Genomic DNA, 20,728 nt, shown 5'->3' on the forward strand with positions numbered 1-20,728 from the left:
AACACAGACAGTAGGGTGGTGAGGGCCTGTGCTGGGGGGTGGGAGCGGGTGGGAAGAGGTCAATGAGGGGAAAAAGGAGACATATGTAATACTTCCAACAATAAATAATTTTAAAAAATAAATAAAAAGAAAGGTATCTGTCTACAAGAAAAAAACCCAGAATAGACACTTTGAGCTCAAAGATCTGTGCTAAGTGCCGTGGGAACGGAGGAAAGGTATCTCCCATAGCCTGAAGGGATCGGCGATAGCTTCTATCCACCCTCAAGGAAGAACTTTCTGCTATTGAATCAGGAATAGTTGTGCACATTTTCCTAAGCATTGTTTTGATTGTATCTTCTAGACCACTGGTTCTCAACCTTTCTAATCCGCGACCCTTTAATACAGTTCCTCATGTTGTGGTGATCCCCAACCATAAAATTATTTTTGCTGCTACTTCATAACTGTAATTTTGCTACTGTTATGAATCGTAATGTAAATATCTGTGTTTTCTGATGGTCTTAGGCTCTACAGCAGCAGTTCTCAACCTGTCGCGACCCACAGGTTGAGAACCGCTAGCAGGGTCGCCTAAAACCATTGGAAAACACAGATATTTACATTACGATTCATAACAGTAGCAAAATTACAGTTATGAAGTAGCAGCAAAAATAATTCTATGGTTGGGGGTCACCACAACATGAGGAACTGTATTAAAGGGTCGCGGATTAGAAAGGTTGAGAACCACTGTTTTAGACAGATCTATAAATAAATTCACCAATTAGGTTTTCCTTTCACTTTGGCCGTTGAACACTATAAGCCAAATTCGTGACCTGCACCATGCAGAGCGGGCAGATTTTTCTGGTAAGCATTTAACACTGGCCTTGTACTTGGATCCACTTTATATTTCTGCACTTGGTTTTCTTTTCACCTGTTTCTAATGCTCATCTTTCCTTATTCTATGCTTCCCTGTAAGCCACTCTATAGCCTTTTTGGTCTAAGTTGGGATAAGTAGGTGAGTGCAGAAATGGGGAGGGAGAGAGGGGAAGAAAGAGAAGATAGAGGTTATAAAGCCGTGCCCATCATTTTTATTGCCTCTATCATGTAGATTAAGTGAATACTGTAGTGCCATTGTTCTCAAAGTGGGGTCCTCAGACAAAGCAGCATCGTCATCATCACCTGTGAGTTTGTTATACGTGTATCTTCACCCAACCTACTAAATCAGAATCTTTGTGGACGAGGCCCAGAGAAAACTGCTTTAACATACTCTCCCTGATAATTTTTATGCACATTAAAGTTTGAGAAGCACAGGGAAACCAAAGGAATGTTGATTTCTAAACATAAATACTTTCCATTTGCCCCATCATACCCATTGTGTTGGCCAAGTAATGCTAGCCACTACAATAAATAATGACAAAAATTTTATTAGCTTTATACAGTAAAAAAATTATTTTTTGTTCATGTCACAGTCCAGTATGCATCACTGTGGGGTGGAGAAAGCTGTCTTGTTAATTTGTTCAGCAAAACAGTGTCCTTTCACAGTGAGGCTTTGCCATCCTCTACACCAAGCATGTCAAACTCAAAGGCTAGCACGGGCCAAATAAACAAGGTTTAAATTTATGTAGGCCGCAAAAAAACAAAACAAAACAAAAGCTTCAATTTTCATAAAAACGTACATTTATTTCAATAGAGACACGCTGAATACAAAGGGCTGAAATAAACAAGTAATTGTTAATGAGTATTTGTTCTGGGCTGCATGCAGCTCGTGGGCCGTAAGTTTGACATTCTTGCTCTATACCCTTGGACTCCTTCTCTGGATCCTCTGCATTCAGGAAGACAAGGGCGTGGCAGGTCTGAAATTAACACCGACTTTTCTGTCCACAGTTCCATTGGCCAGAACCCAAAGACAGGGCCCTCCTAACTAATGGGAGGCTAGGAAATAGGTGTATCTGTGGAGCTAGGAGGAAAAGGAAATGGTAGAACCATCTCTACCACATCCATAGACCTAAGTGAATCTCAAACTTCACTTGTCATGTTTTGGTTTTGTTTCATCTTTTTAATCATGTTTTATCTTTTCTTTTTCAACTCTAGCACTATGGGACTGAGTACCACTTTCTTTGTGATGGCCTTCCTGCATTCTGCTGGTAAGAAAGAACCTATGGTTTTATAAAGTCTTAGAATTCTTCCATTATGTTAAGTCTGACAGCTGCAAGCCCAGGCCTGAAAGTTGGTGGGTTTTATTCACTTTCTACCCTGTGTTGCACAATACCATAGGCAAAAAAAGACTTTGGTGGAGAAGAAGGAAACATCATGACTGAGAAAAGGTATCTCAGCTGATGGCAGGCCTGGCCTCAGATGGAGCCCTCTTTCTCATGTGCATCCTTCTTTTCCATCTCACAAAGGAGAGTAGACTCACCTGTCCAGTGGCACCCAGGGAGCAAGGAGAAGTCCCTGCTCTGACATCCCTGAGGCTTAACTCTTTTGCTCCACATACTCCTTTCTGGTAGTCTCTGTTTCATTTCTGGAAGTCTCCGGCTTTTAGGAAACAGCTCATGGGCTTCTAAAAGCCTCCTTTCATTAAGGAGCATTGCTTTCCATGTTCCATACCTTTCCTCTCTTCCTCCTCTACCTCCCTCACCAGCCCATACCCATAGATCATAGTAACCACTGCTTACTGGGAGAATAAAAAACCCCAGCCCTGCTACTACCTACTTCAGTGACCTTCAGCTAATTGTATCAGCCGATTTACTATGACGCTAACGAAGCTGGGTTTCTCACTCAAGCTCTATCCAAAGCCCCTCGAAGATCCCACGAGGGGCCTTACCAGTATGGTCACATGTCTTATGCTTTGGTAAAATTTTCTAAAGATATCTTACCCACAATAAGTCAAGACCACTGCCTTTCTTTATTGCGACTTTTCTCTCCATCGCATTCCCTGCCAACTGGCAGGTATTGTACTGGCCATGGGCATTTTGAACTTGAATTCTGCATTTCTTTTCTTAAAGAGCTCCCTGCCCCAAAAAGGAATTTTAAAAGTGTCGTGCTTCACAGAACTTGGATCTTCCCTGTTTGCAGCTCCTCTCTGAGTTTCAATTTCTTCATCTGTTAATGAGTTGGTGGAGGTTCCTGCCACCCTGTGACTGGGTACCTTTAGTGTCCACTGTCCTGCCCCTTCCAGCTGCTCATTTACCCCACCCTCAGCACAGAGAGGGAAGCCCTCTCACACACCCATCTGGTGTGGGGTAGACAGGGAGGGGGAGCTGAGCCTGCACTTTGGCCATAACAGCATCAGGCCACTCCTGACTCCCCAGCCCAGCCATGAGTTCAGCTCTGCCTGTGGCAGTTCTAGATCTCCTCAGCCCCACTTGGCAGACCCTCTTTGGTTGTTTTCTCCTCAGCCACACCTGTGCAGACCCTCCTTGGATGTTTCTACTCAGCCACACCTGTGCAGGCCCTCTTTGGGTTTTGTCAACAGATGATTCATTTGGTTACTGACAGCAGCAAGTGGGGAAATCATTCACTGAGACAGAGGACAGGAAAGTTTGAAGGGGAGAAACAGAGTAGCTATGGGTATCTGAATAGCAGTATCCAGCAGGCAGTTGGATATGGATGTCTGGAACTCTAGTGAAAGTTATTGGCTGGAGATGAGCATCTGTAAATTATTAGTTTATATACACTGAGTGGCCAGATTATTATGATCTCTGAGTGCATAATAATCTGGCCACTCAGTGTATATATATATTAGAGGCCTGGTGCATGAATTCGTGCATGGGTGGGTCTGGCCAGCCTGGCCAGGGGGAGGGGACATGGGCAGTTGGCTGGCCTGCCTGCTGGTTGAACTCCTGGTCGAGGGGACAATTTGCATATTAGCCTTTTATTATATAGGATATACACTGAGTGGTCCGATTATTATACATTCAGAGATCATAATAATCTGGCCACTCAGTGTACTTGGTAGATGAATCCATGTGTATTTGTCCTCATGAATTTTCTTTTACTAAAGGAGAAAAACTAGACAGAGTGTAAAGAGTAAGGAGATCAAGAGCAGGCACTCAAGATAATCAGTATTTAAGGGGTGATCAGAGAAAACTGACCGGATCAGAGATTGGGAAAGAATAGAGTTTCAAGGAGAGATGGCCAGCATTGTGACGGTCAACAGAATGGTCACATAAAGTGAGATCTGAAAAGAGCTCTGAATTTGGCAATGGTAGGAAGTCACTGACAATCTTTGCCAGGGAAGTTTTGGCAGAGAGGTGGGGGACAGAGGTTGGGAATGAAGGCAGCAACTGCTGCTACTCTTTCAGGGTGTTTGACTACAGGAGAAAGAGAAACTAAAAGCAGTAACAGAGGGAACTGCTGTGAGGAAGGGAGAGGGTTGTAAGCAGGGTGAGCAGCTCAGAGGCCAAGTTAAATGGGATAAAATTTATAATGTCACCAGTTCAAGTAATTGAATCATTTCCTTCAGGGGTGCTCAAACATTCAGTTGTAAGAAAAGATATGTAGATCAAAAGTAGAGTGTTCTTAGGATGAATTCTGCACAAAGGGGCAAGTTTATTGGAGTTGCTGGCAAAAGAATAATTGAGCCCTAGCTGGTTTGGCTCAGTGGATAGAGGGTCGGCCTTCAGACTGAAGTGTCCCAGGTTCAATTCCAGTCAAGGGCACTTACCTCGGTTGCAGGCTCCATCCCCGTGCATGTGGGAGGCAATCAATTGATGTGCCTCTCTCACATAGATGTTTCTCTGTGTGTGTCTCTCCCACTCCCTTCTACTCTCTCTAAAAAATCAATGGGGGACCGAAACCGGTTTGGCTCAGTGGATAGAGCATCGGCCTGCGGACTGAAAGGTCCCGGGTTCGATTCCGGTCAAGGGCATGTACCTTGGTTGCGGGCACATCCTCAGTGGGAGGTGTGCAGGAGGCAGCTGATCGATGTTTCTCTCTCATCGATGTTTCTAGCTCTCTATCCCTCTCCCTTCCTCTCTGTGAAATATCAATAAAATATATTAAAAAAAAATCAATGGGGAAAAATATCCTTGGGTGAGGATTAACAAAGAGAGAGAGAGAGAGAGAGAGAGAGAGAGAGAGAGAGAGAGAGAGAGAAAGAGAGAGAATGATTGAAAAGATATACTGTCGCTCTGCTGTCCAATATGATAGCAATTAGCCACATGTGGCTATTTAAATTAGTTAGAATTAAATAAGATTAAAAATACAGTTTTCAGTCACACTAGCGACATATCAAGTGCTCAATGGCTCAGTGGTAGTGGCTGGTGACTACCGTATTAGTCAGCACAGATATAGTACTTTTCCATTGTTGCAGGGCTCTTTGGAAAGCACTGAGCTATCGCGTCTAGACTGGATGGAGTTGAGGTCTTGGTGAAGTAAAAAACAGATATAGGTAAAGTAATTGAGCAAATCTTGGAGGAAGAAATGTTGTGGACAGAGATAGGTACATTGATATTTAAGGTTCTTAGAGCAGAGCTGTTCTTGGAAATAAGGTTTAGAGTTATGTCATGGGAGAGGGGCTGCTAAAATAGTCTGTGGATGAAGATCTTTGAAGTGGAAGAGATCAAAGAACTTTTAAGCAAGTGTGTTGGTGAACTCATCTTTGCTGAAGTCACTCAAATTGATAGTAATAATTGGTCGAAAATAAAGATCTGTATCTAATGCTAAAATGCTCAGTGAACAAGGAAGTATTGATGTTGCTCTTAGTAGCTGACAACAATGAGAGACTGGGACACCTCAAAGGGGAAGGGTGTTGCTCAAGGTCTCCATGAAGTATGCCAAAAGAAGCAGTGGCTGGGACAAATGACGTCCTTTGGGTAGGGCCAGAGTTCAATGAAAGCACAACCTTGGAGGAAACATTTGATGAAGATTGAAGATATAGTTTATTACAGTGGAATGAAGCTTCCAGAGGGCCTCGTACAGGGTGTGGCAAAAGTAGGTTTACAGTTGTGAGTACGTGAGACAGAGTTTGTTCTTGTATTAATAATTTTTAACTAGAGGCCCGGGGCACGAATTCATGCACGTGTGGGATCCGGCCAGCCCACCCCAATTGGGCTGATGGGGGTGGGGCCAGCTGGGGGAAGGGGCTGCCGGTGGTTGGCTGGTGGCCCCGCCCCCTGGTCGAACTCCCAGTAGAACTTCTGGTTGAGGGAACAATTTGCATATTAGCCTTTTATTATATAAGATGTATTATTTTCCATACCAACAACTGTAAACCTACTTTTGCCCCACCCTGCATAACAGTGAAGCAAGTTTAGTAAATGGAGGAAAATTACTGAGTACAGATGATCCTTGACTATATAAGACATGCATTTGGGGTAGTAGCTAGGGAAGAATGAAGTCTCACATGGGGTCAGAGACCTCACAAGGTTAGAAGACTATAGTTTTTGTGTGATAGTCAAACAGTATACTGCTGAGGAAGTTCTCATGTATCTTTTGAAACAAACTCCTTTAGCTGTTTAGGGAGGTATCTAGATGGATTCTTGAGTGCCTAGCTCCTGACATCATCATAGTAGCCAGTTATAACTAGACCCAGAACACATCGATCACCCAAGTGCTGGGGAAGGCAAGAATCTCAATGCTTTCCCACCAATGGAGTCCCAGTGAGTCCAGTAGCTGTGTGGTCTAGGATTTGGGGTCATAACAGGGGAGGCCTGAAGCCACTTAGGGAAAATAGACTTTTAGCTAAATCTTTCCCATATTGTAAGAGAGGGGCTTAGCATGCGTAGCTCTACGTGATGTCATGGAAGCCAGTGGTTGGTGAGGAACTGTGGAGTGAAAATTGTGAAATGCTTTCAGTTCCACCCAGAATGGGCTTCAGAGTGATTTCCATTCCAGAGTAGGAAAAAGGGTTTGGATGGAAACAAATGATCTCATCATAATCTCCTCTGTTTCACTCAGAGACAGAGGTAGAAACCCACTATTGCAGCTTCTCAAACTGGAGATTTTTTTCTAAATATATTTTTATTTATATCATAGAGAGGAAAAGAGAAGGAGAGATACAGAAACATCAATGATGAAAGAGAATCATTGATCAGCTGCCTCCTGCTCGCCCCCTACTTTGGATTGAGCCTGCAACCTCGGCATGTGTCCTGAGCAGGAATTGAACCCTAACCTCCTGGTTCTTTGGTCGATGCTCAACCACTGAGCCACACTGACCGGGCTCAGACCAGAGCTTTTGTTAAAATGCCGATTATGACTCAGTAGGTCTGGGTGGGGCCAGAACGTGTGCATTTCTGACCAGCCTTCCCTGATGCTGATGCCTTTAGAACACAGGCCACACTTTTGGCTGGTAGGTGAAGAGGGGAGCAGTTAGACATGTGGATGAAAAAGCCCTTTTAATCTTTTGGAGAGGTGTCCTGGGTCAGAGAAATTGGACTGATTTGTGAGTGAAGAGAGTGGTTGGGAAGGAGAAAAGGTACAGTGAGGCTCAACAGAGAAACAACCAAAAATCAAAAAGACAGAAGCCTAAGGCTAAGTCATCTCCAGGCCCAGAAGGCACAGTTGATCACTGAGTAATAATGTAACATTGACCACTAACTGGCAGAATTTCCAACTGTGTTTGGTTTCTCTGTTAGGTCATTTGCCCTCTATCATTTGTCAAGTCACTGATATAACTTAGTGATAGCTGCTAGGAGCTTTTACAGTAGGTGGCACTCTTACCTTATCATTCGGAGTTTAGCAAAGAAGGAGCAGGAGCCTCAAGGTTGCCTTGTAAGATAATTACTCAATGTAGTAAATCTTCTTTAAGGCCTCCTTTTATTATTGTTTCAGGTTCCCAGGTAGGTTTTTCCACTTCCCTCCAATGTATTCTATATGGATACTGCATTTGTATACTTACAAGTGGTTCACAGATTCTACTGAGCAGAATGTAATAGGTGGTTATTCAAATTTGTGCCAGCTCTCATTTATGCCTGGAGTCCTCTTCCCTTCAAATTTAAGACCACTACCAACCCCCTTGATTATTTGTTCTCACTGGGCCATTCTGCACACAGTGAATTTTGCCAAGTGCATGTCATTGTTATTTGTCCTTCTACTTTCTCTTGGAAGAGAAACCCATGGATCAGATCAATTCAACTTCTCCTACCAGCCCTCAGTGAACACCTCAAATGAAACTACTCTTCTTTCTCTCACCAACCCACCTCACTTTCCTCTTTAATAAAGTCCTAAACAATGGAGCTTTACTTAGAACCCACCTTAACTTCCTCTCCAAGGTGGCAGCTAACTTCATATTAACTAAGAAACAGCATTTCCTCCCAACCCTGCACTTCTCACCCACCACTGATTTCTTGGCCATGTCTGAAGTAATTCTGTGACCCAGAGTAGGTCCTACAAAAACCCTATAATCAATCACATTTTTAAAAAATTTTATTTTTTAATTACAGTTTACATTCAATATTATTTTATATTAGTTTCAGGTTAGGCAGTCATATACTTTACAAAGTGTCCCCCTGGTATTTCAAGTACTTGGCACCATACATAATTATTACAATATATAATCAATCACACAAAATCCCTTCCACAAACTTCAAATGTCCTTGGGGAGGAAAGCCTTTCTCTGAACTCTCCTAACCTGTCCTCCAGGGGTTGCAAAAACTGCCAGAGCAATGCATCCTGGGAAGAGCAAGTTTATAGTAATTTGGGTTTCCCCAATACTCCAAAAAGTATATTCTCACCTTCCCATCTATGATTCATTTTCAGTCTTTCATTCATGTACCTTAAATGGTATTTGACTACCACAATCCCAAACAGCTATCGCATTTGCTCAGTTCTATTTCTGATCCCTGAAAGAGCTTAGAGAGGTCAGAGATTAGAAGCCTTGGTTGGCTATTTATGTCATTTCCAAACTGTACTATATCCTTGGGAGAGCTGGCCATTAAATATGCAGTCATAAGGGAAGCTCTATATAGGCTAAGGAATAAGAGGATGGGGAGAAAAAGGGAGAGTTTTTGGTGATGATGTAGAAGTAATGGAGCCTGTAACAGCTATAGTGAATTAGTGTTCAGGTTATAGGAAGGTAACAGATGGGCAAATGAGTTGTCCAACTGCTGGTTTTCCCTGTTCTAGGATTTAAATTCACAGACCCATAGTACTGGATAGATCCTTAGAATGTTTGGTTCACTCCTTCATTAAACAGAAAGAAACTGAGCCTCATAGCAGTTGCAGTTTACACAAGACCACACAGATTTAATTAGCAATAGAGTGAGAACAAAAGTCCCATCCTCCAGATGCCTGTTGTGGAGTGAGCGCGAGTGAACGACCACTGGAGTCCAGACCAAATTAAAATTTAGGGAGCCTTTATTAGCCGGCCGGCTGGCCACTGGCCAGCTGGTGACTGCTCTGCCTTTCTCCACGCAGGGAGTCCAGAGAGCAGCCCCGACCCTTTGTGCAGGACCATTTTTAAGCACATTAACCACATCCTGTTTTTGCAGAGCAAGTAACCCAAGACAAAACAGTTTTTCCTAAGCAATGTCAGGATCATGCCAAAGACGACCATGTTATTCACAGGGTCATCCTGTTCTTCAGAAAGCTGACAGTGTTCTATGAAAGAAGGCCTACATGCTGGGAAGGGGCCATGAGACCGTATCTCAAGGCCTGGCCTGGTGTTAGCACTGACAACTCTACCTGGGGCATAGTCCACGGCCTCTCTGGAATGGTAGTAGTAAGCATGCTCAAAAATTCCCATTCTCTAACAATGCCAACACGTATGCAACTGTTCCAGAGTTTAACATCTAGTTCCTCAATCTCATTACTGATAAGGTAACATCTGGGTATTATATAAAAAAAAATGGAGTTGTTGCTGTTGTTCTTCCCTCTTGTTTCTCCTTCCCCAATAGCCACCTTTCTTTTTTTAGGTGCTACTTCCATGAAGAGTCAGGCATATTTCAACAAGACTGGAGACCTTCCATGTCACTTTACAAACTCTGAAAACATAAGCCTGGTTGAGCTGGTGGTATTTTGGCAGAACGAGGATAAGTTGGTTCTTTATGACCTATACGGAGGCAAAGAGAAGCCTCAAAATGTTCATGCCAACTACAAGGATCGCACAAGCTTGGACCAGGATAATTTGACCCTGCAACTCCACAATGTTCAGATCAAGGACAAGGGATTATATCAATGTTTCATCCATCGCAAAGGGTTCCACGGAATGATTCCCATTCACCAAAAGAATATCAACCTATCAGTGATTGGTATGTTGTCAATGGCATGTCCAGATCCTTGGCCTGCTATGATCAGGGAAACACTGGTGGGGGGGGGGGGGGGGGGCAGGGGTGACCTATAGAGAGAAGGCAGAGGACAGTCACTTCTGGGACGTCCACTTGAAGGTAATGCAGGGTTTGGGAGTAGGGAACTAGAAGTCCTTAGTACTTTTTGTAGTTTGCTTCTGAAGGATCAGTAAGAATCTGCTTTGGGGACAAAATAGAGCTAACTAAACAAAGGTAATGTGGCTAAGTAAAAACCATGGGAAATTTTTCCATTATTAAGTTTATATATCACATAGGCCTCAAATCTCTTTTACATTCATTTTCTCCTTTGGTCCAAGATTTCTCACCCCCTGAATCTTTGGCTGTAGCTCCTAGTGAGGGTGACAGCTAACTAATTTGGGTTTTCCCTTCAACCTTCCAGAGATTGTTTATGAGTTGTTTGCTGCCCAATCATGAGCCTGGTAGACAGAAGGGAAATAACCCAATGCACAAAGTCTAAAAACTAGTAAACTAGCACATTTGTTCCTCCAGGCCTTGAAAAACCTAAATGTCAATATAGATTTTTAAAAATTATAATACAATAAAATGCATTGTTTTTAATTTTAAAAAATATATTATTATTGATTTCAGAGAGTAAAGAAGAGGGAGGGAGAGATAGAAACATCAATGATGAGAAAGAATCATTGATTGGCTACCTCCAGCATGCCCCACACTGGGGATCGAGCCTGTAACCGGGGCATGTGTCCTGACCGGAAATGGATCCACGACCTCCTGGTTCATAGGTTGATGCTCAACCACTGAGCCATGCTGGCCGGGCATAGTCACAGATTAATTTTTTATGAAACTGAAAAAGGCAGATTAACAATTCTGAAACCAGAGTAAAGCAGAGGTAAAAATAGAATTAGAATGGGAAGTTGCTCCCTTTAAGCCCTGTGTCACCCAACTAGGCTGTAGGGTTTTTGGGACATGTAACCAAATGGTACAGCGATGTTTTCAAAGTGTGGCCAGGTTCTATAGAGAAACATGGTATGTTTTAGGTGGGACACAGACATTCATTTTTTTTTTAAATTTTAATGTTTTTTTAAAAAATATATTTTTATTGATTTCAGAGAGGGAGAGGGAGAGAGAGAAACATCAATGATGAGAGAGAATCATTGATTGGCTGCCTCCTGCATGCCCCCTACTGTGGATCAAGCCTTCAACCCTAGCATGTGCCCTTGACCAGAATCGAACGTGGGACCCTTCAGTCCGCAGGCCAACGCTCTATCCATTGAGACAAACCAGCTAGGGCTAATGGTTTTATATTATTTTAATATGTACTAGAAAAACTAATAAAACCTATAATTTCATAGATATTGCTAATAAGGCTACAGTAGGTGTACCATGGCATTCTACCTTTGATAGACCACATAAAGTTACAAGCAGAATGCTTAAGTAGTGTGTTGATATAGCAGAACTTGTAGTATGGCATGCAAATCACTGAAGTTTCAGAGACAACATGCTAAAGAATACATTAGTATGTAGAACCTGAAAATGACCTCGTAACTCTGGAAGGAGAGTGAGTTATTTTTCTGGCAGAAGGAATAGGTGCCAGCATTCCTCAACAGCCATAAAAATCTGAACAGTAAACAAGGCAAGAGAAGCTCTGTGTTTATTAACAGCATATATTTTTCCTAAAAATGGCTGGGTTTGCCCTTCACCTTAAAGTATATGATAAAGGTACTTTGACAGTCCTTCCCAAAACCAGTATTTTGAATATCTAAATCCAAAGTCCCCACCCACTCACTTCCCACCATCCTGCCAGCACCCAGAACTCTGTTGGTTCCTGGTGGAACGTTAGCCTCAATCCCATTCTGTTCTCTTGGTCTGGTGACCTGGAATACATTCCATGGGACACTTAGGTCCTAAAGTCAGACCACTTCTCCTTCCAAAGATTTTATTCCTTAGAGAGGTGGCCTCATTATAATTTTTTTTTTTTTGTTAATCCTCACCCAAGGATATTTTCCCATTGATTTTTAGAGAGAGTGGAAGGGAGGGAGACAGAGAGAAACATTGATGTGAGAGAGACACATCAATTGGTTGCCTCCTGCACACACACCAACCCGGGCCAGGATAGAGCCTGCAACCAAGGTACATGCCCTTGACCAGTATCAAACTCAGTGAATGGGCCGACACTCTATCCACTGAGCCAAACCAGCTAGGGCTCATTATAAATTTTTGATGATTTAAATTTAGCCCTCCTATCACTCACACAGCATCCCCTTGATTTGAGTAAACAGAAAGTAAGCATGGTCCCAAATTCCATTCTTAAAAATTAAATATGGGGCCTTTATGTGACTCTCACCATGGTCTGAGACCCATGCTTGAGGCACTCTGAGGCTCCCAGATGTGCCCCCAGAGAGTTCCCAGAACAGTTACCTAGTTATTTGCTATTCTCTTGTAAATACTTTTAAATTTTGATTGATTTCCCTCTCTCTCTCTCTTTGTATCTCTATTCTGCTTTCAGCTAACTTCAGTCAACCTGAAATAATGTTAATTTCTAATAGAACAGAAAATTCTGACATAAATGTGACCTGCTCCTCTGTACAAGGTTACCCAAAACCTAAGAAGATGTATTTTCTGCTAAAAACCATGAATTCAACATCCAAGTATGATGCTGACATGCAAATAATCCAAGATACTATCACAGGACTGTACAACGTTTCTATCAGCTTCTCTTTTCTGGTGTTTCCTGAAACAAATGTGAGCATCTTCTGTGTCCTGCAACCTGAGCCAACACAGACACAGCTTCTCTCCCGACCTTACAATATAGGTAAGGCTTCTCCCCAAGACTATGTCTTTTACCAGGTATTACATACAAATGCCATTACAGATCATCCAATGTCCCAGGAAACCTCCAACTAAGCCATTTTATACTGACAGAGGTCATCTGAGTTCTGCAGGGTCCAGGACACTATGAACCTACAGCCAACTTTATGAACCTATGCTGCACTTGAGGAAGCATGTTCTTAAGCCCTGAAACTAACCCAGTCTTTTGGGCTACCTTTGGATAGACAATTCTGAAGTTTAGGTCAGAAAATGCAAGATTCCTTCAAGCTAGAATTCTTCCATTCATTAAAATACACACAAACCCACACCCCTCACCCCCAAAACACACACCAGGCATACATACATATAGCACTTGTTGTGAATATAGAACCATTCTAAAAATTCTTGGTTGCAAGGATGAAAACTAAAAGGTATAAGATATGCTCTCTTCCTCAAAGACCTTCCAATAGAATTAGAACTTCGTGATGTTTACACATGAAAATCTGGATTTTAAAAAGATTGGATTGGAATCTAAATTATATTCCATAGAAATAAGTTGTAAAATTAAAAACTAAAGTGACTGTAATTAGTTTTACAGGCAATCAGATATAGGCGAGTTCTTGAAGGTCAGGGGAAGTCTTTTTAAAGGAGGTGGTATCTTGTAACACAACAAAAGAAAGAATTGGTGGTGAGGTGATGACAGGTGAGGACCACAATGGACTAGCAGTATCCAATGTGGGCACAAAAGGTAATGTACATATATGTCAAGGAAAGACACAGAAGCAGAAATTCTTGTGGCATGTTGACAGTGCAGTATGGAAACCAGTCCAGCTGGAGGAAAGCATTGAGACTAAGCAGTGTCCACTAATAGAAGCCTGCCATTTTAAAGTCATGACTTTGCCCTTGAGGGAATGCATCCATATTTGAAACCCCACTTTTGAGGAGCAGTGACTGTAAGATTCTTTCCTGGAATAGAGGCACTCTTCTCCCACACTGTCTCCATCGCTGCTGGTTCTGATGCTGACCCCTCCCCCACCTATCTGCCTTCTGCTTGCCTTGGCCCCTTCTCCAACTCTGGCCCCATGCTTTGTCTTTTCCTAAGTCATCCTTCCAACTCCTAGCTCCATCCTCTGGCTTTGCTGCCTTCTTTATCCTGATGTCTTCTTATTCAAACATATTTTGGCCTATGGACATATTCTTATGTACAGCCTCTGGGGCCAGTTCCTAACAGCAAACTTTACCAATGGGTCAATTCTCTCTCCTGGTATTGATTTCCTCCACTCAAGAACTTCCCCCTCTGAGAATCCAGTAAATGGTGAGGCCATCCAGCCTGTCCTGGTTGCTTCTACTGTAGCCTAATAGAGGCCTCTCCAAGCCACCCCTGAAGTTCAGCACCTTCTTGGAGCCCCTAACATCACCACACACGACATGCTCTGGGGCCCTCTGCCATGGCTCCCACAGTTGACAAATGAATAGGGCCTTGCCACCACGATAGCCTCATCATGACTCACCTTTCTCTGCTTCTCAACTACTGCTGAAACCTTCCCAGCTACCACCATCTTCAGAAACTTTCAGCTCCAGCTGCCTCAGGAAGCTAGGGCTGGCCTCTCCGTGACCCTATTCTATAGCCTGATCAGAGATAGGTTAGACTCTGAATCAAGGAATCTTTTGGGGTGTCAAAAGGCAGCAGTCTCCATGTTAACAAGTATAACATCCCCACTCTCCACTCCCCACTTTACTGGGAATGCCAAATAGGCTGAAGTGAAATGAACTGGGACAGACTCAAAAAGTATTGAATAAGACTTGCAATAACTCCTCTACTTAATGCCCCAGGATCAGGGCATGGGTCCACAAACTGCAGATAAGCTAACGGGAGGTCCTGTTTTTCTGTAATTTAGGGTTAACTACCAGAAATGTTCTCATAAATGTTTATGAAATAGGCCCCTTAGTTCTCAGTCCCCCCCCACCCCCCTGCCCAAAGACCCTTTTTCAACTTCCTGGAAACTTATGAGTCTCCATGCAAGGAAATAAGTCTTGGCCTCCCAGGAGCTGAATCTGACCCTGATTCCTCAGGGCATGAAAAGACAGCAAAGTTTTTCTGGTAGCTGAGACATGCTGACAGCCATGCTTGGGGAAATCTGCTGTGACCTCAGTGTAAAAGGCAAACAAACAAAAACAAAACTGGAGGTAGAACACCTGTGAGGAGGTCATTGTATTTGTCTAGATGTGAGGTGTCTGAAGCCTGATCTAGAGATGATAGTGGATGGAGGAATTATTATGAAGGAAACTTCAGGACCTGGGCCTGACTACACAGGGAGCTGAGGATGCAGGCATCGCACAGAGGACTGTACATTCAGAGCCTTGGCACAGGCACCTTACCCAGATTCCAAGGGCAAGGTCAGCCCTCGTCTAGATCACAGTCATTGTCCTCCCAGCCTCTGGGAAGGTAAGAGAGCTCAGTCCAGGCATTTGGTCAGAAGCACTGGCTTATTAGTTAACTGCTGAAGACCCTGAGACTGGGACTTTCTAACACCTCATATTGAGTATTTCTGGCTTCTCTGGCAGTAGAGCCCTGTGGAAAAGCTGGCATGTAAATAAGAGAACAGCAGTCATTATAAACCTTTTATAACCAACCTTCTTGGCTGATTAAAAATTTGTGGTCATTTTTAGATGCACAGCCACCTCAGCCACCCCTGCCTGCCCCAGACTATGTCCTCCTGGCTGCTTTACCTGTACTGCTGCTCATTGTGTGTGCGATGGTAGTGTTCTTTATAACACTGACGAAAAGGAAGAAGAAGCCTGGCCCTTCTCATGAATGTGGTGAGTCAGTGCTTGTCCTCTCTTGCCAAGTGCCACTTTGCAGGGACTTCCCTTTCTGCTGCCTCCTGCAGCTCCTTGGGTGAGCCCAGATTGGCAAAAAGTCAACAAGAGGTTGGAAGGCAAGGTTTCCCTGCAGGATCTGGAATCTAGGTGAGATTCAGCAACTGATAACATTGCTCCAGATTTCTAGGAAAGGCACCATTTCTAACCTAAGACTTACAAATATAAAAGATTATTCCTTGCTTTACCTACCTCACTTCATAAGGTTACTTTCAGAATTCAATGAAGTAAAATGGTGAAAACACTTATAGACCTGGTGATGTTCAAGCAGGGATGTGTGGTGGGAGGAGAGGAACATTAGATAATCATCAGATTTGCCTTCTCATCTCTAAAATAGGTCTCCTGAGCAGTTAGATGAATTGTTCCTCACTGACTTTAAAAAATAATATGAACTTTTATTGATTACAAAGCATTACATATGCATTACTAAATATACTGGGGGGGGGGTGGTAATCACCTATAGTTCCAGTAGTAAAAAAAAATATATATATATTATGCTGATAGCATTTAATGTATATCATCCAGATACTTTTTATGCATCAATCTGTTCTTTTCCATAAGTGGGATACTATTATAAGGACTATTTTGGTTTACAACTAGGATAATCTCACATGTTTTCTAACTTTTTTGTACCAAATGTACAAAAAATATTCAATGTCATTAAACATCATTCTATAGCATCACATTAAATAGCTGCGAGATATTCCATTATGTGGATATACCTTAATCTATTTAACCAACTCTATATCTTTGGACACTTGGATACTTTTGCTATTGTAAATAGCACTGCATTCAGAAGCCTCCCACATATGTTGTAAAAGTGGCCTGTGTTTGTTTAGTGGGGAAAATGGTTCCTGACTTTAGAATAATCCCTATATATGGTTTGGGCTGGTTTGGATAAAGTTGTAAAATAAGGTTGGATTTCATCTCAGTAATTGCCTCTAGTAGAAGTTTGGTTGGTGTTAATAATTAAGGTAACCTTCTTACTCACTTATGGTAAAAAGAATAATGCTTCTGGTCAGCATCTTATTTGAAACTTCATTATATTGATTTTAAGATCCATGTAGAAAATAGATGGATGACATTAGCAGTTATTTATTTCATCCCTCCTTTAAAACAGGAAATTTGCGAGTGATTATCCAATTTCAATAAATTAACACAAAGCATATGGCAGAGCAATTCAAGCTGCTAATGTAGGGAAAATTCAGTACACAGGATCAGATGTATGGATTTACCATGCTCATCCAGGCCTTGACTTTTCAAGGTCAGAGTTTTGAACTTCTCTCTTTTTTTTTTTTTTTCAATCTCATTGCCTTTAGAATTGGCTAAATGTGCAGAGGCAACCTTCGGTTAGGGAAGAAGCTGTCTCCTAAATTTGCTTTCACATTGAAATGATTAGTTTACAAATGAAACAAAGAAGAAAGGATAGAGAAAGAGAGTAAGAATGTTTCTTCCTCCAAGAGGCAATCAGAAAAATTCAGGAGACTAGAGAAGGGAGTTAAAGAGGAGGATGTGTGTGACACATGAGATAAATTGGAAAGAGTTTTAAGAAGCTATATGTGTGATCACCAACTTACACCATACACAAAAATAAACTCAAAATGGATACAGGACTTAAACATAAGACGGGAAACCATAAAAATACTAGAGGAATCCACAGACAGCAAAATCTCAGACATATGCAGAAAGAACTTCTTCACTGATACTGCCCCTAGGGCAATGGAAGCCAAAGAGAAAATAAACAAATGGGACTACATCAAAAAAAAAAAAAAGCTTTTGCACAGCAAAAGAAACCATCAACAAAACAACAAGAAACCCCAATGTATGGGAGAGCATATTTGCAAATGTTATCACTGATAAAGGTTTAATCTCCAACATCTACAGGCAGCTTATACAACTTAATAAAAGGAAGATAAATAATCCAATAAAAAAAATGGGCAACAGACCTAAATAGAATCTTTTCGAAAGAAGACAGAAGGAAGGCCAAGAGACACATGAAAACATGCTCAAAGTCACTAATCATCTGAGAGATGCAAATCAAAACGACAATGTGGTACCATCTCACACATGTCAGAATGGCTATCATCAGCAAATCAACAAACGACAAGTGTTGGCGAGGATGAGGATGCAGAGAAAAAGGAACCCTCATGCACTGCTGGTGGGAATGCAGACTGGTGCAGCCACTATGGAGAACAGTATGGAGTTTCCTCAAAAAACTGAAAATGGAACTCCCATTTGACCCAGTAAGCCCACTCCTAGGAATATATCCTAAGAAACTAGAAACACCAATCAGAAAGGATATATGCACCCCTATGTTCATAGCAGCACAATTTACAATAGCTAAGATTTGGAAACAGCCTAGGTGCCCATCAGCAGATGACTGGATCAGAAAACTGTGGTACATCTACACAATGGAATACTATGCTGCCATAAAAAAGAAGGAATTCTTACCATTTGTAATAACCTGGATGGAATTGGAGAACATTATGCTAAGTGAAATAAGCCAGTCAATGAAAGAAAAATACCAGATGATCTCACTTATTGTGGATAATAAAAAACATAGTAAACTGATGAACAAAAAGATAGATACAGAGGCAGTAAAGCATCAAACAGACTGTCAAATTACATTGGGAAGGTTAGGGAGAGGTGGGGGAAATAAGAGATCAACCGAAGGACTTATATGCATGCATACAAGAATAACCAACGGATGCAAAACATTTGGGGGTGAGGGCATGAATGGGAGTGGGGTGGGGGAGGACAATGGTAAGATATGTACACATATAATACCTTAATTTAAAAAAATAATAAAATCCAAAAAAAAGGGGGGAAAAAGAAGAAGCTATATGTGTGCATATAAGATGGTCAAATTGAGCTATGAGTGGTAAAAGGCAGAAGAAAGCACAGCACATATATGACCCCCCCCCTCAATAATGTGATAAAAAGTACTGATAGGAAAACGTTGTTCAGCCAGTCACTTATGCCAGTGAATTTGGTAAAAGAAAAGAGCCTTGATATCACTGGAGGAAGGGAGATGTACTGAATAACTATGACATGTAGATATGAGATGTTTGTAAATTTGGATTCCATAACTTCAGCAATGTCTACATTTGCTTTGTGAATTCCTCTGGCATTGGCTATGTGATAAACAGAATAATGCCCACAGTAAGGTATCCACCTCACATACCCCAGAATCTATAATATTTTCTTTTATAGCAAAGAGGACTTTCATATGTGATTAGCACACTGACCTTAAGATGATGAAATTATCCTGGATTATCTAGGTGGACCCAGTCTAATCACATGAATCAGAGAACTTTTACCAGCTTGCTTAGAAAGATAAGATGGAAGGAGAAGAGAACTTAAGACAGACTCAACCCACCATTTCTGGCTTTGAAGATGGAGGAAGGGGCCATGAGCCAAGAAATGCAGGCAGCCTTTAGAAGCTGAGAATGGCCTTCACCTGAGATCCAGCAAGGAAATGGAAATTTCAGTCCTACAACCACAATGAACTAAATTCTGCCAATAGACAAACATGAAAGCAGTTGTGATCTATTCAGAGAGACACAAGTTTACTGATAATCTATAGGAATTTCTCCAAAAATGGAGCTTCCTCCTAATCCAAAACTAATCCTCTTCTCAGAGGAGAACAATCCTCAAACTAACTTGGCATCAAAAGTGTTTGTTCATAGTTATATTGGTTCCCCCCCTACACCAGACATATTTACCCTGTTTAACCTGTTAAATTAATAAAAGGGAAATGGCATGGTTATTCTAGCTGGTTTCCAATCTCTCTTCTCTTTTTATTTTTTATTTTTATCAAATAAGACAGATAAGGCATGAGAAAATGTCATCTTGAATTACCATCTTTTCCCAATCAAAAGCTACCTGTCAGCTTACCCACTCAGGAGAAAGACTAAAAAAACTCCTCCTGAAATTTTGTTTTCTTGTTTGGTTTTGTGTGACTGACATCTGTATGTATTAGTGCCATAGCAACCAACAGTTGTTTTTTTCAACTTGCCTCCTTCCACCAAACCTGAGTCTTGGCTTTTCCAGGAATGAGCTCTTAAAGGGCAAGTGTTTTCTCCAAAATAAAACATTTCAACCACCATTTAAGCAGAAACCTTCACAGGGCTTAAAAACTGAAAGTTGGTGATATCATCACATCTGCCCTTCAAAATGCTAAATTTATAATCAAACCTAAAAGGTTAGAAATCTATCTTTATTATCTGCTTTCACTTTAAAATAGAAGTGTGTGTGTGTGTGTGTGTGTGTGTGTGTGTGTGTGTGTGTGTGTTTAATGGTGATGATTTTTGTCACGGACATAAAAGGATAATTTAATTATTCTGGATTGGTCTACAGACATTTGAAATACTCCATTCAACTATAAGCACCATTATTTTCAAGAGGAACTTTGACAAATATAGAACCTAACCAGATTCATTTTGTCTGGAAACTAAGTCAAATAAGACATAGCTCTGATGGTAGGGGGAGCCCTGATATCAAAACTAGAAAAAAATTACAAGAAAAGAAAACTACACATATCTCTTATGAACATAAATATCAAAATACTTAACAAAATTAACAACTAAAATCAAACAATATTTTAAAAGTATGATACATCATGATCAAATGGGGTTTATTCCAGGAACATAAGGTAGGTTTAACATACAAAAACCAAACACTAAAATTCACCATATTGACAAACTGGAAAGAAAAACCATGTGATCATGTCGTTGGATACAGATAAAACATTTGGCTAAATTAATATCCATTCATGATTTTTAAAAAGGAAGAAAAACTCTTATAAAAGTAAGAATAGGAAGGAACTTCCTCAACCTGACAAAGGACATCTACCAAAACCC

General features: G+C 41.5%; 1 protein-coding gene across 10 annotated transcripts in view; it reads left to right on the forward strand.

Annotated features, from left to right (window-relative positions):
* Positions 1-20,728, forward strand: part of CD86 (CD86 molecule) — an 84,277-nt gene that overhangs the window by 35,491 nt on the left and 28,058 nt on the right. For 6 of the 10 annotated variants that reach the window (XM_080654736.1, XM_080654741.1, XM_080654738.1 and 3 more), the window contains exons 2-5: positions 2,065-2,117; positions 9,828-10,163; positions 12,685-12,990; positions 15,657-15,806. In XM_080654736.1, coding sequence (XP_080510862.1) covers positions 2,065-2,117; positions 9,828-10,163; positions 12,685-12,990; positions 15,657-15,806 — 845 coding nt within the window. The remainder of the gene's footprint in view (positions 1-2,064; positions 2,118-9,827; positions 10,164-12,684; positions 12,991-15,656; positions 15,807-20,728) is intronic. The other 4 variants (XM_080654745.1, XM_080654737.1, XM_080654743.1 and 1 more) reach the window with 1 other exon arrangement.

The sequence above is a fragment of the Plecotus auritus genome, assembly GCF_963455305.1.
Source record: "Plecotus auritus genome assembly, chromosome: 2".
In the NCBI taxonomy this organism is placed as follows: domain Eukaryota; kingdom Metazoa; phylum Chordata; class Mammalia; order Chiroptera; family Vespertilionidae; genus Plecotus; species Plecotus auritus.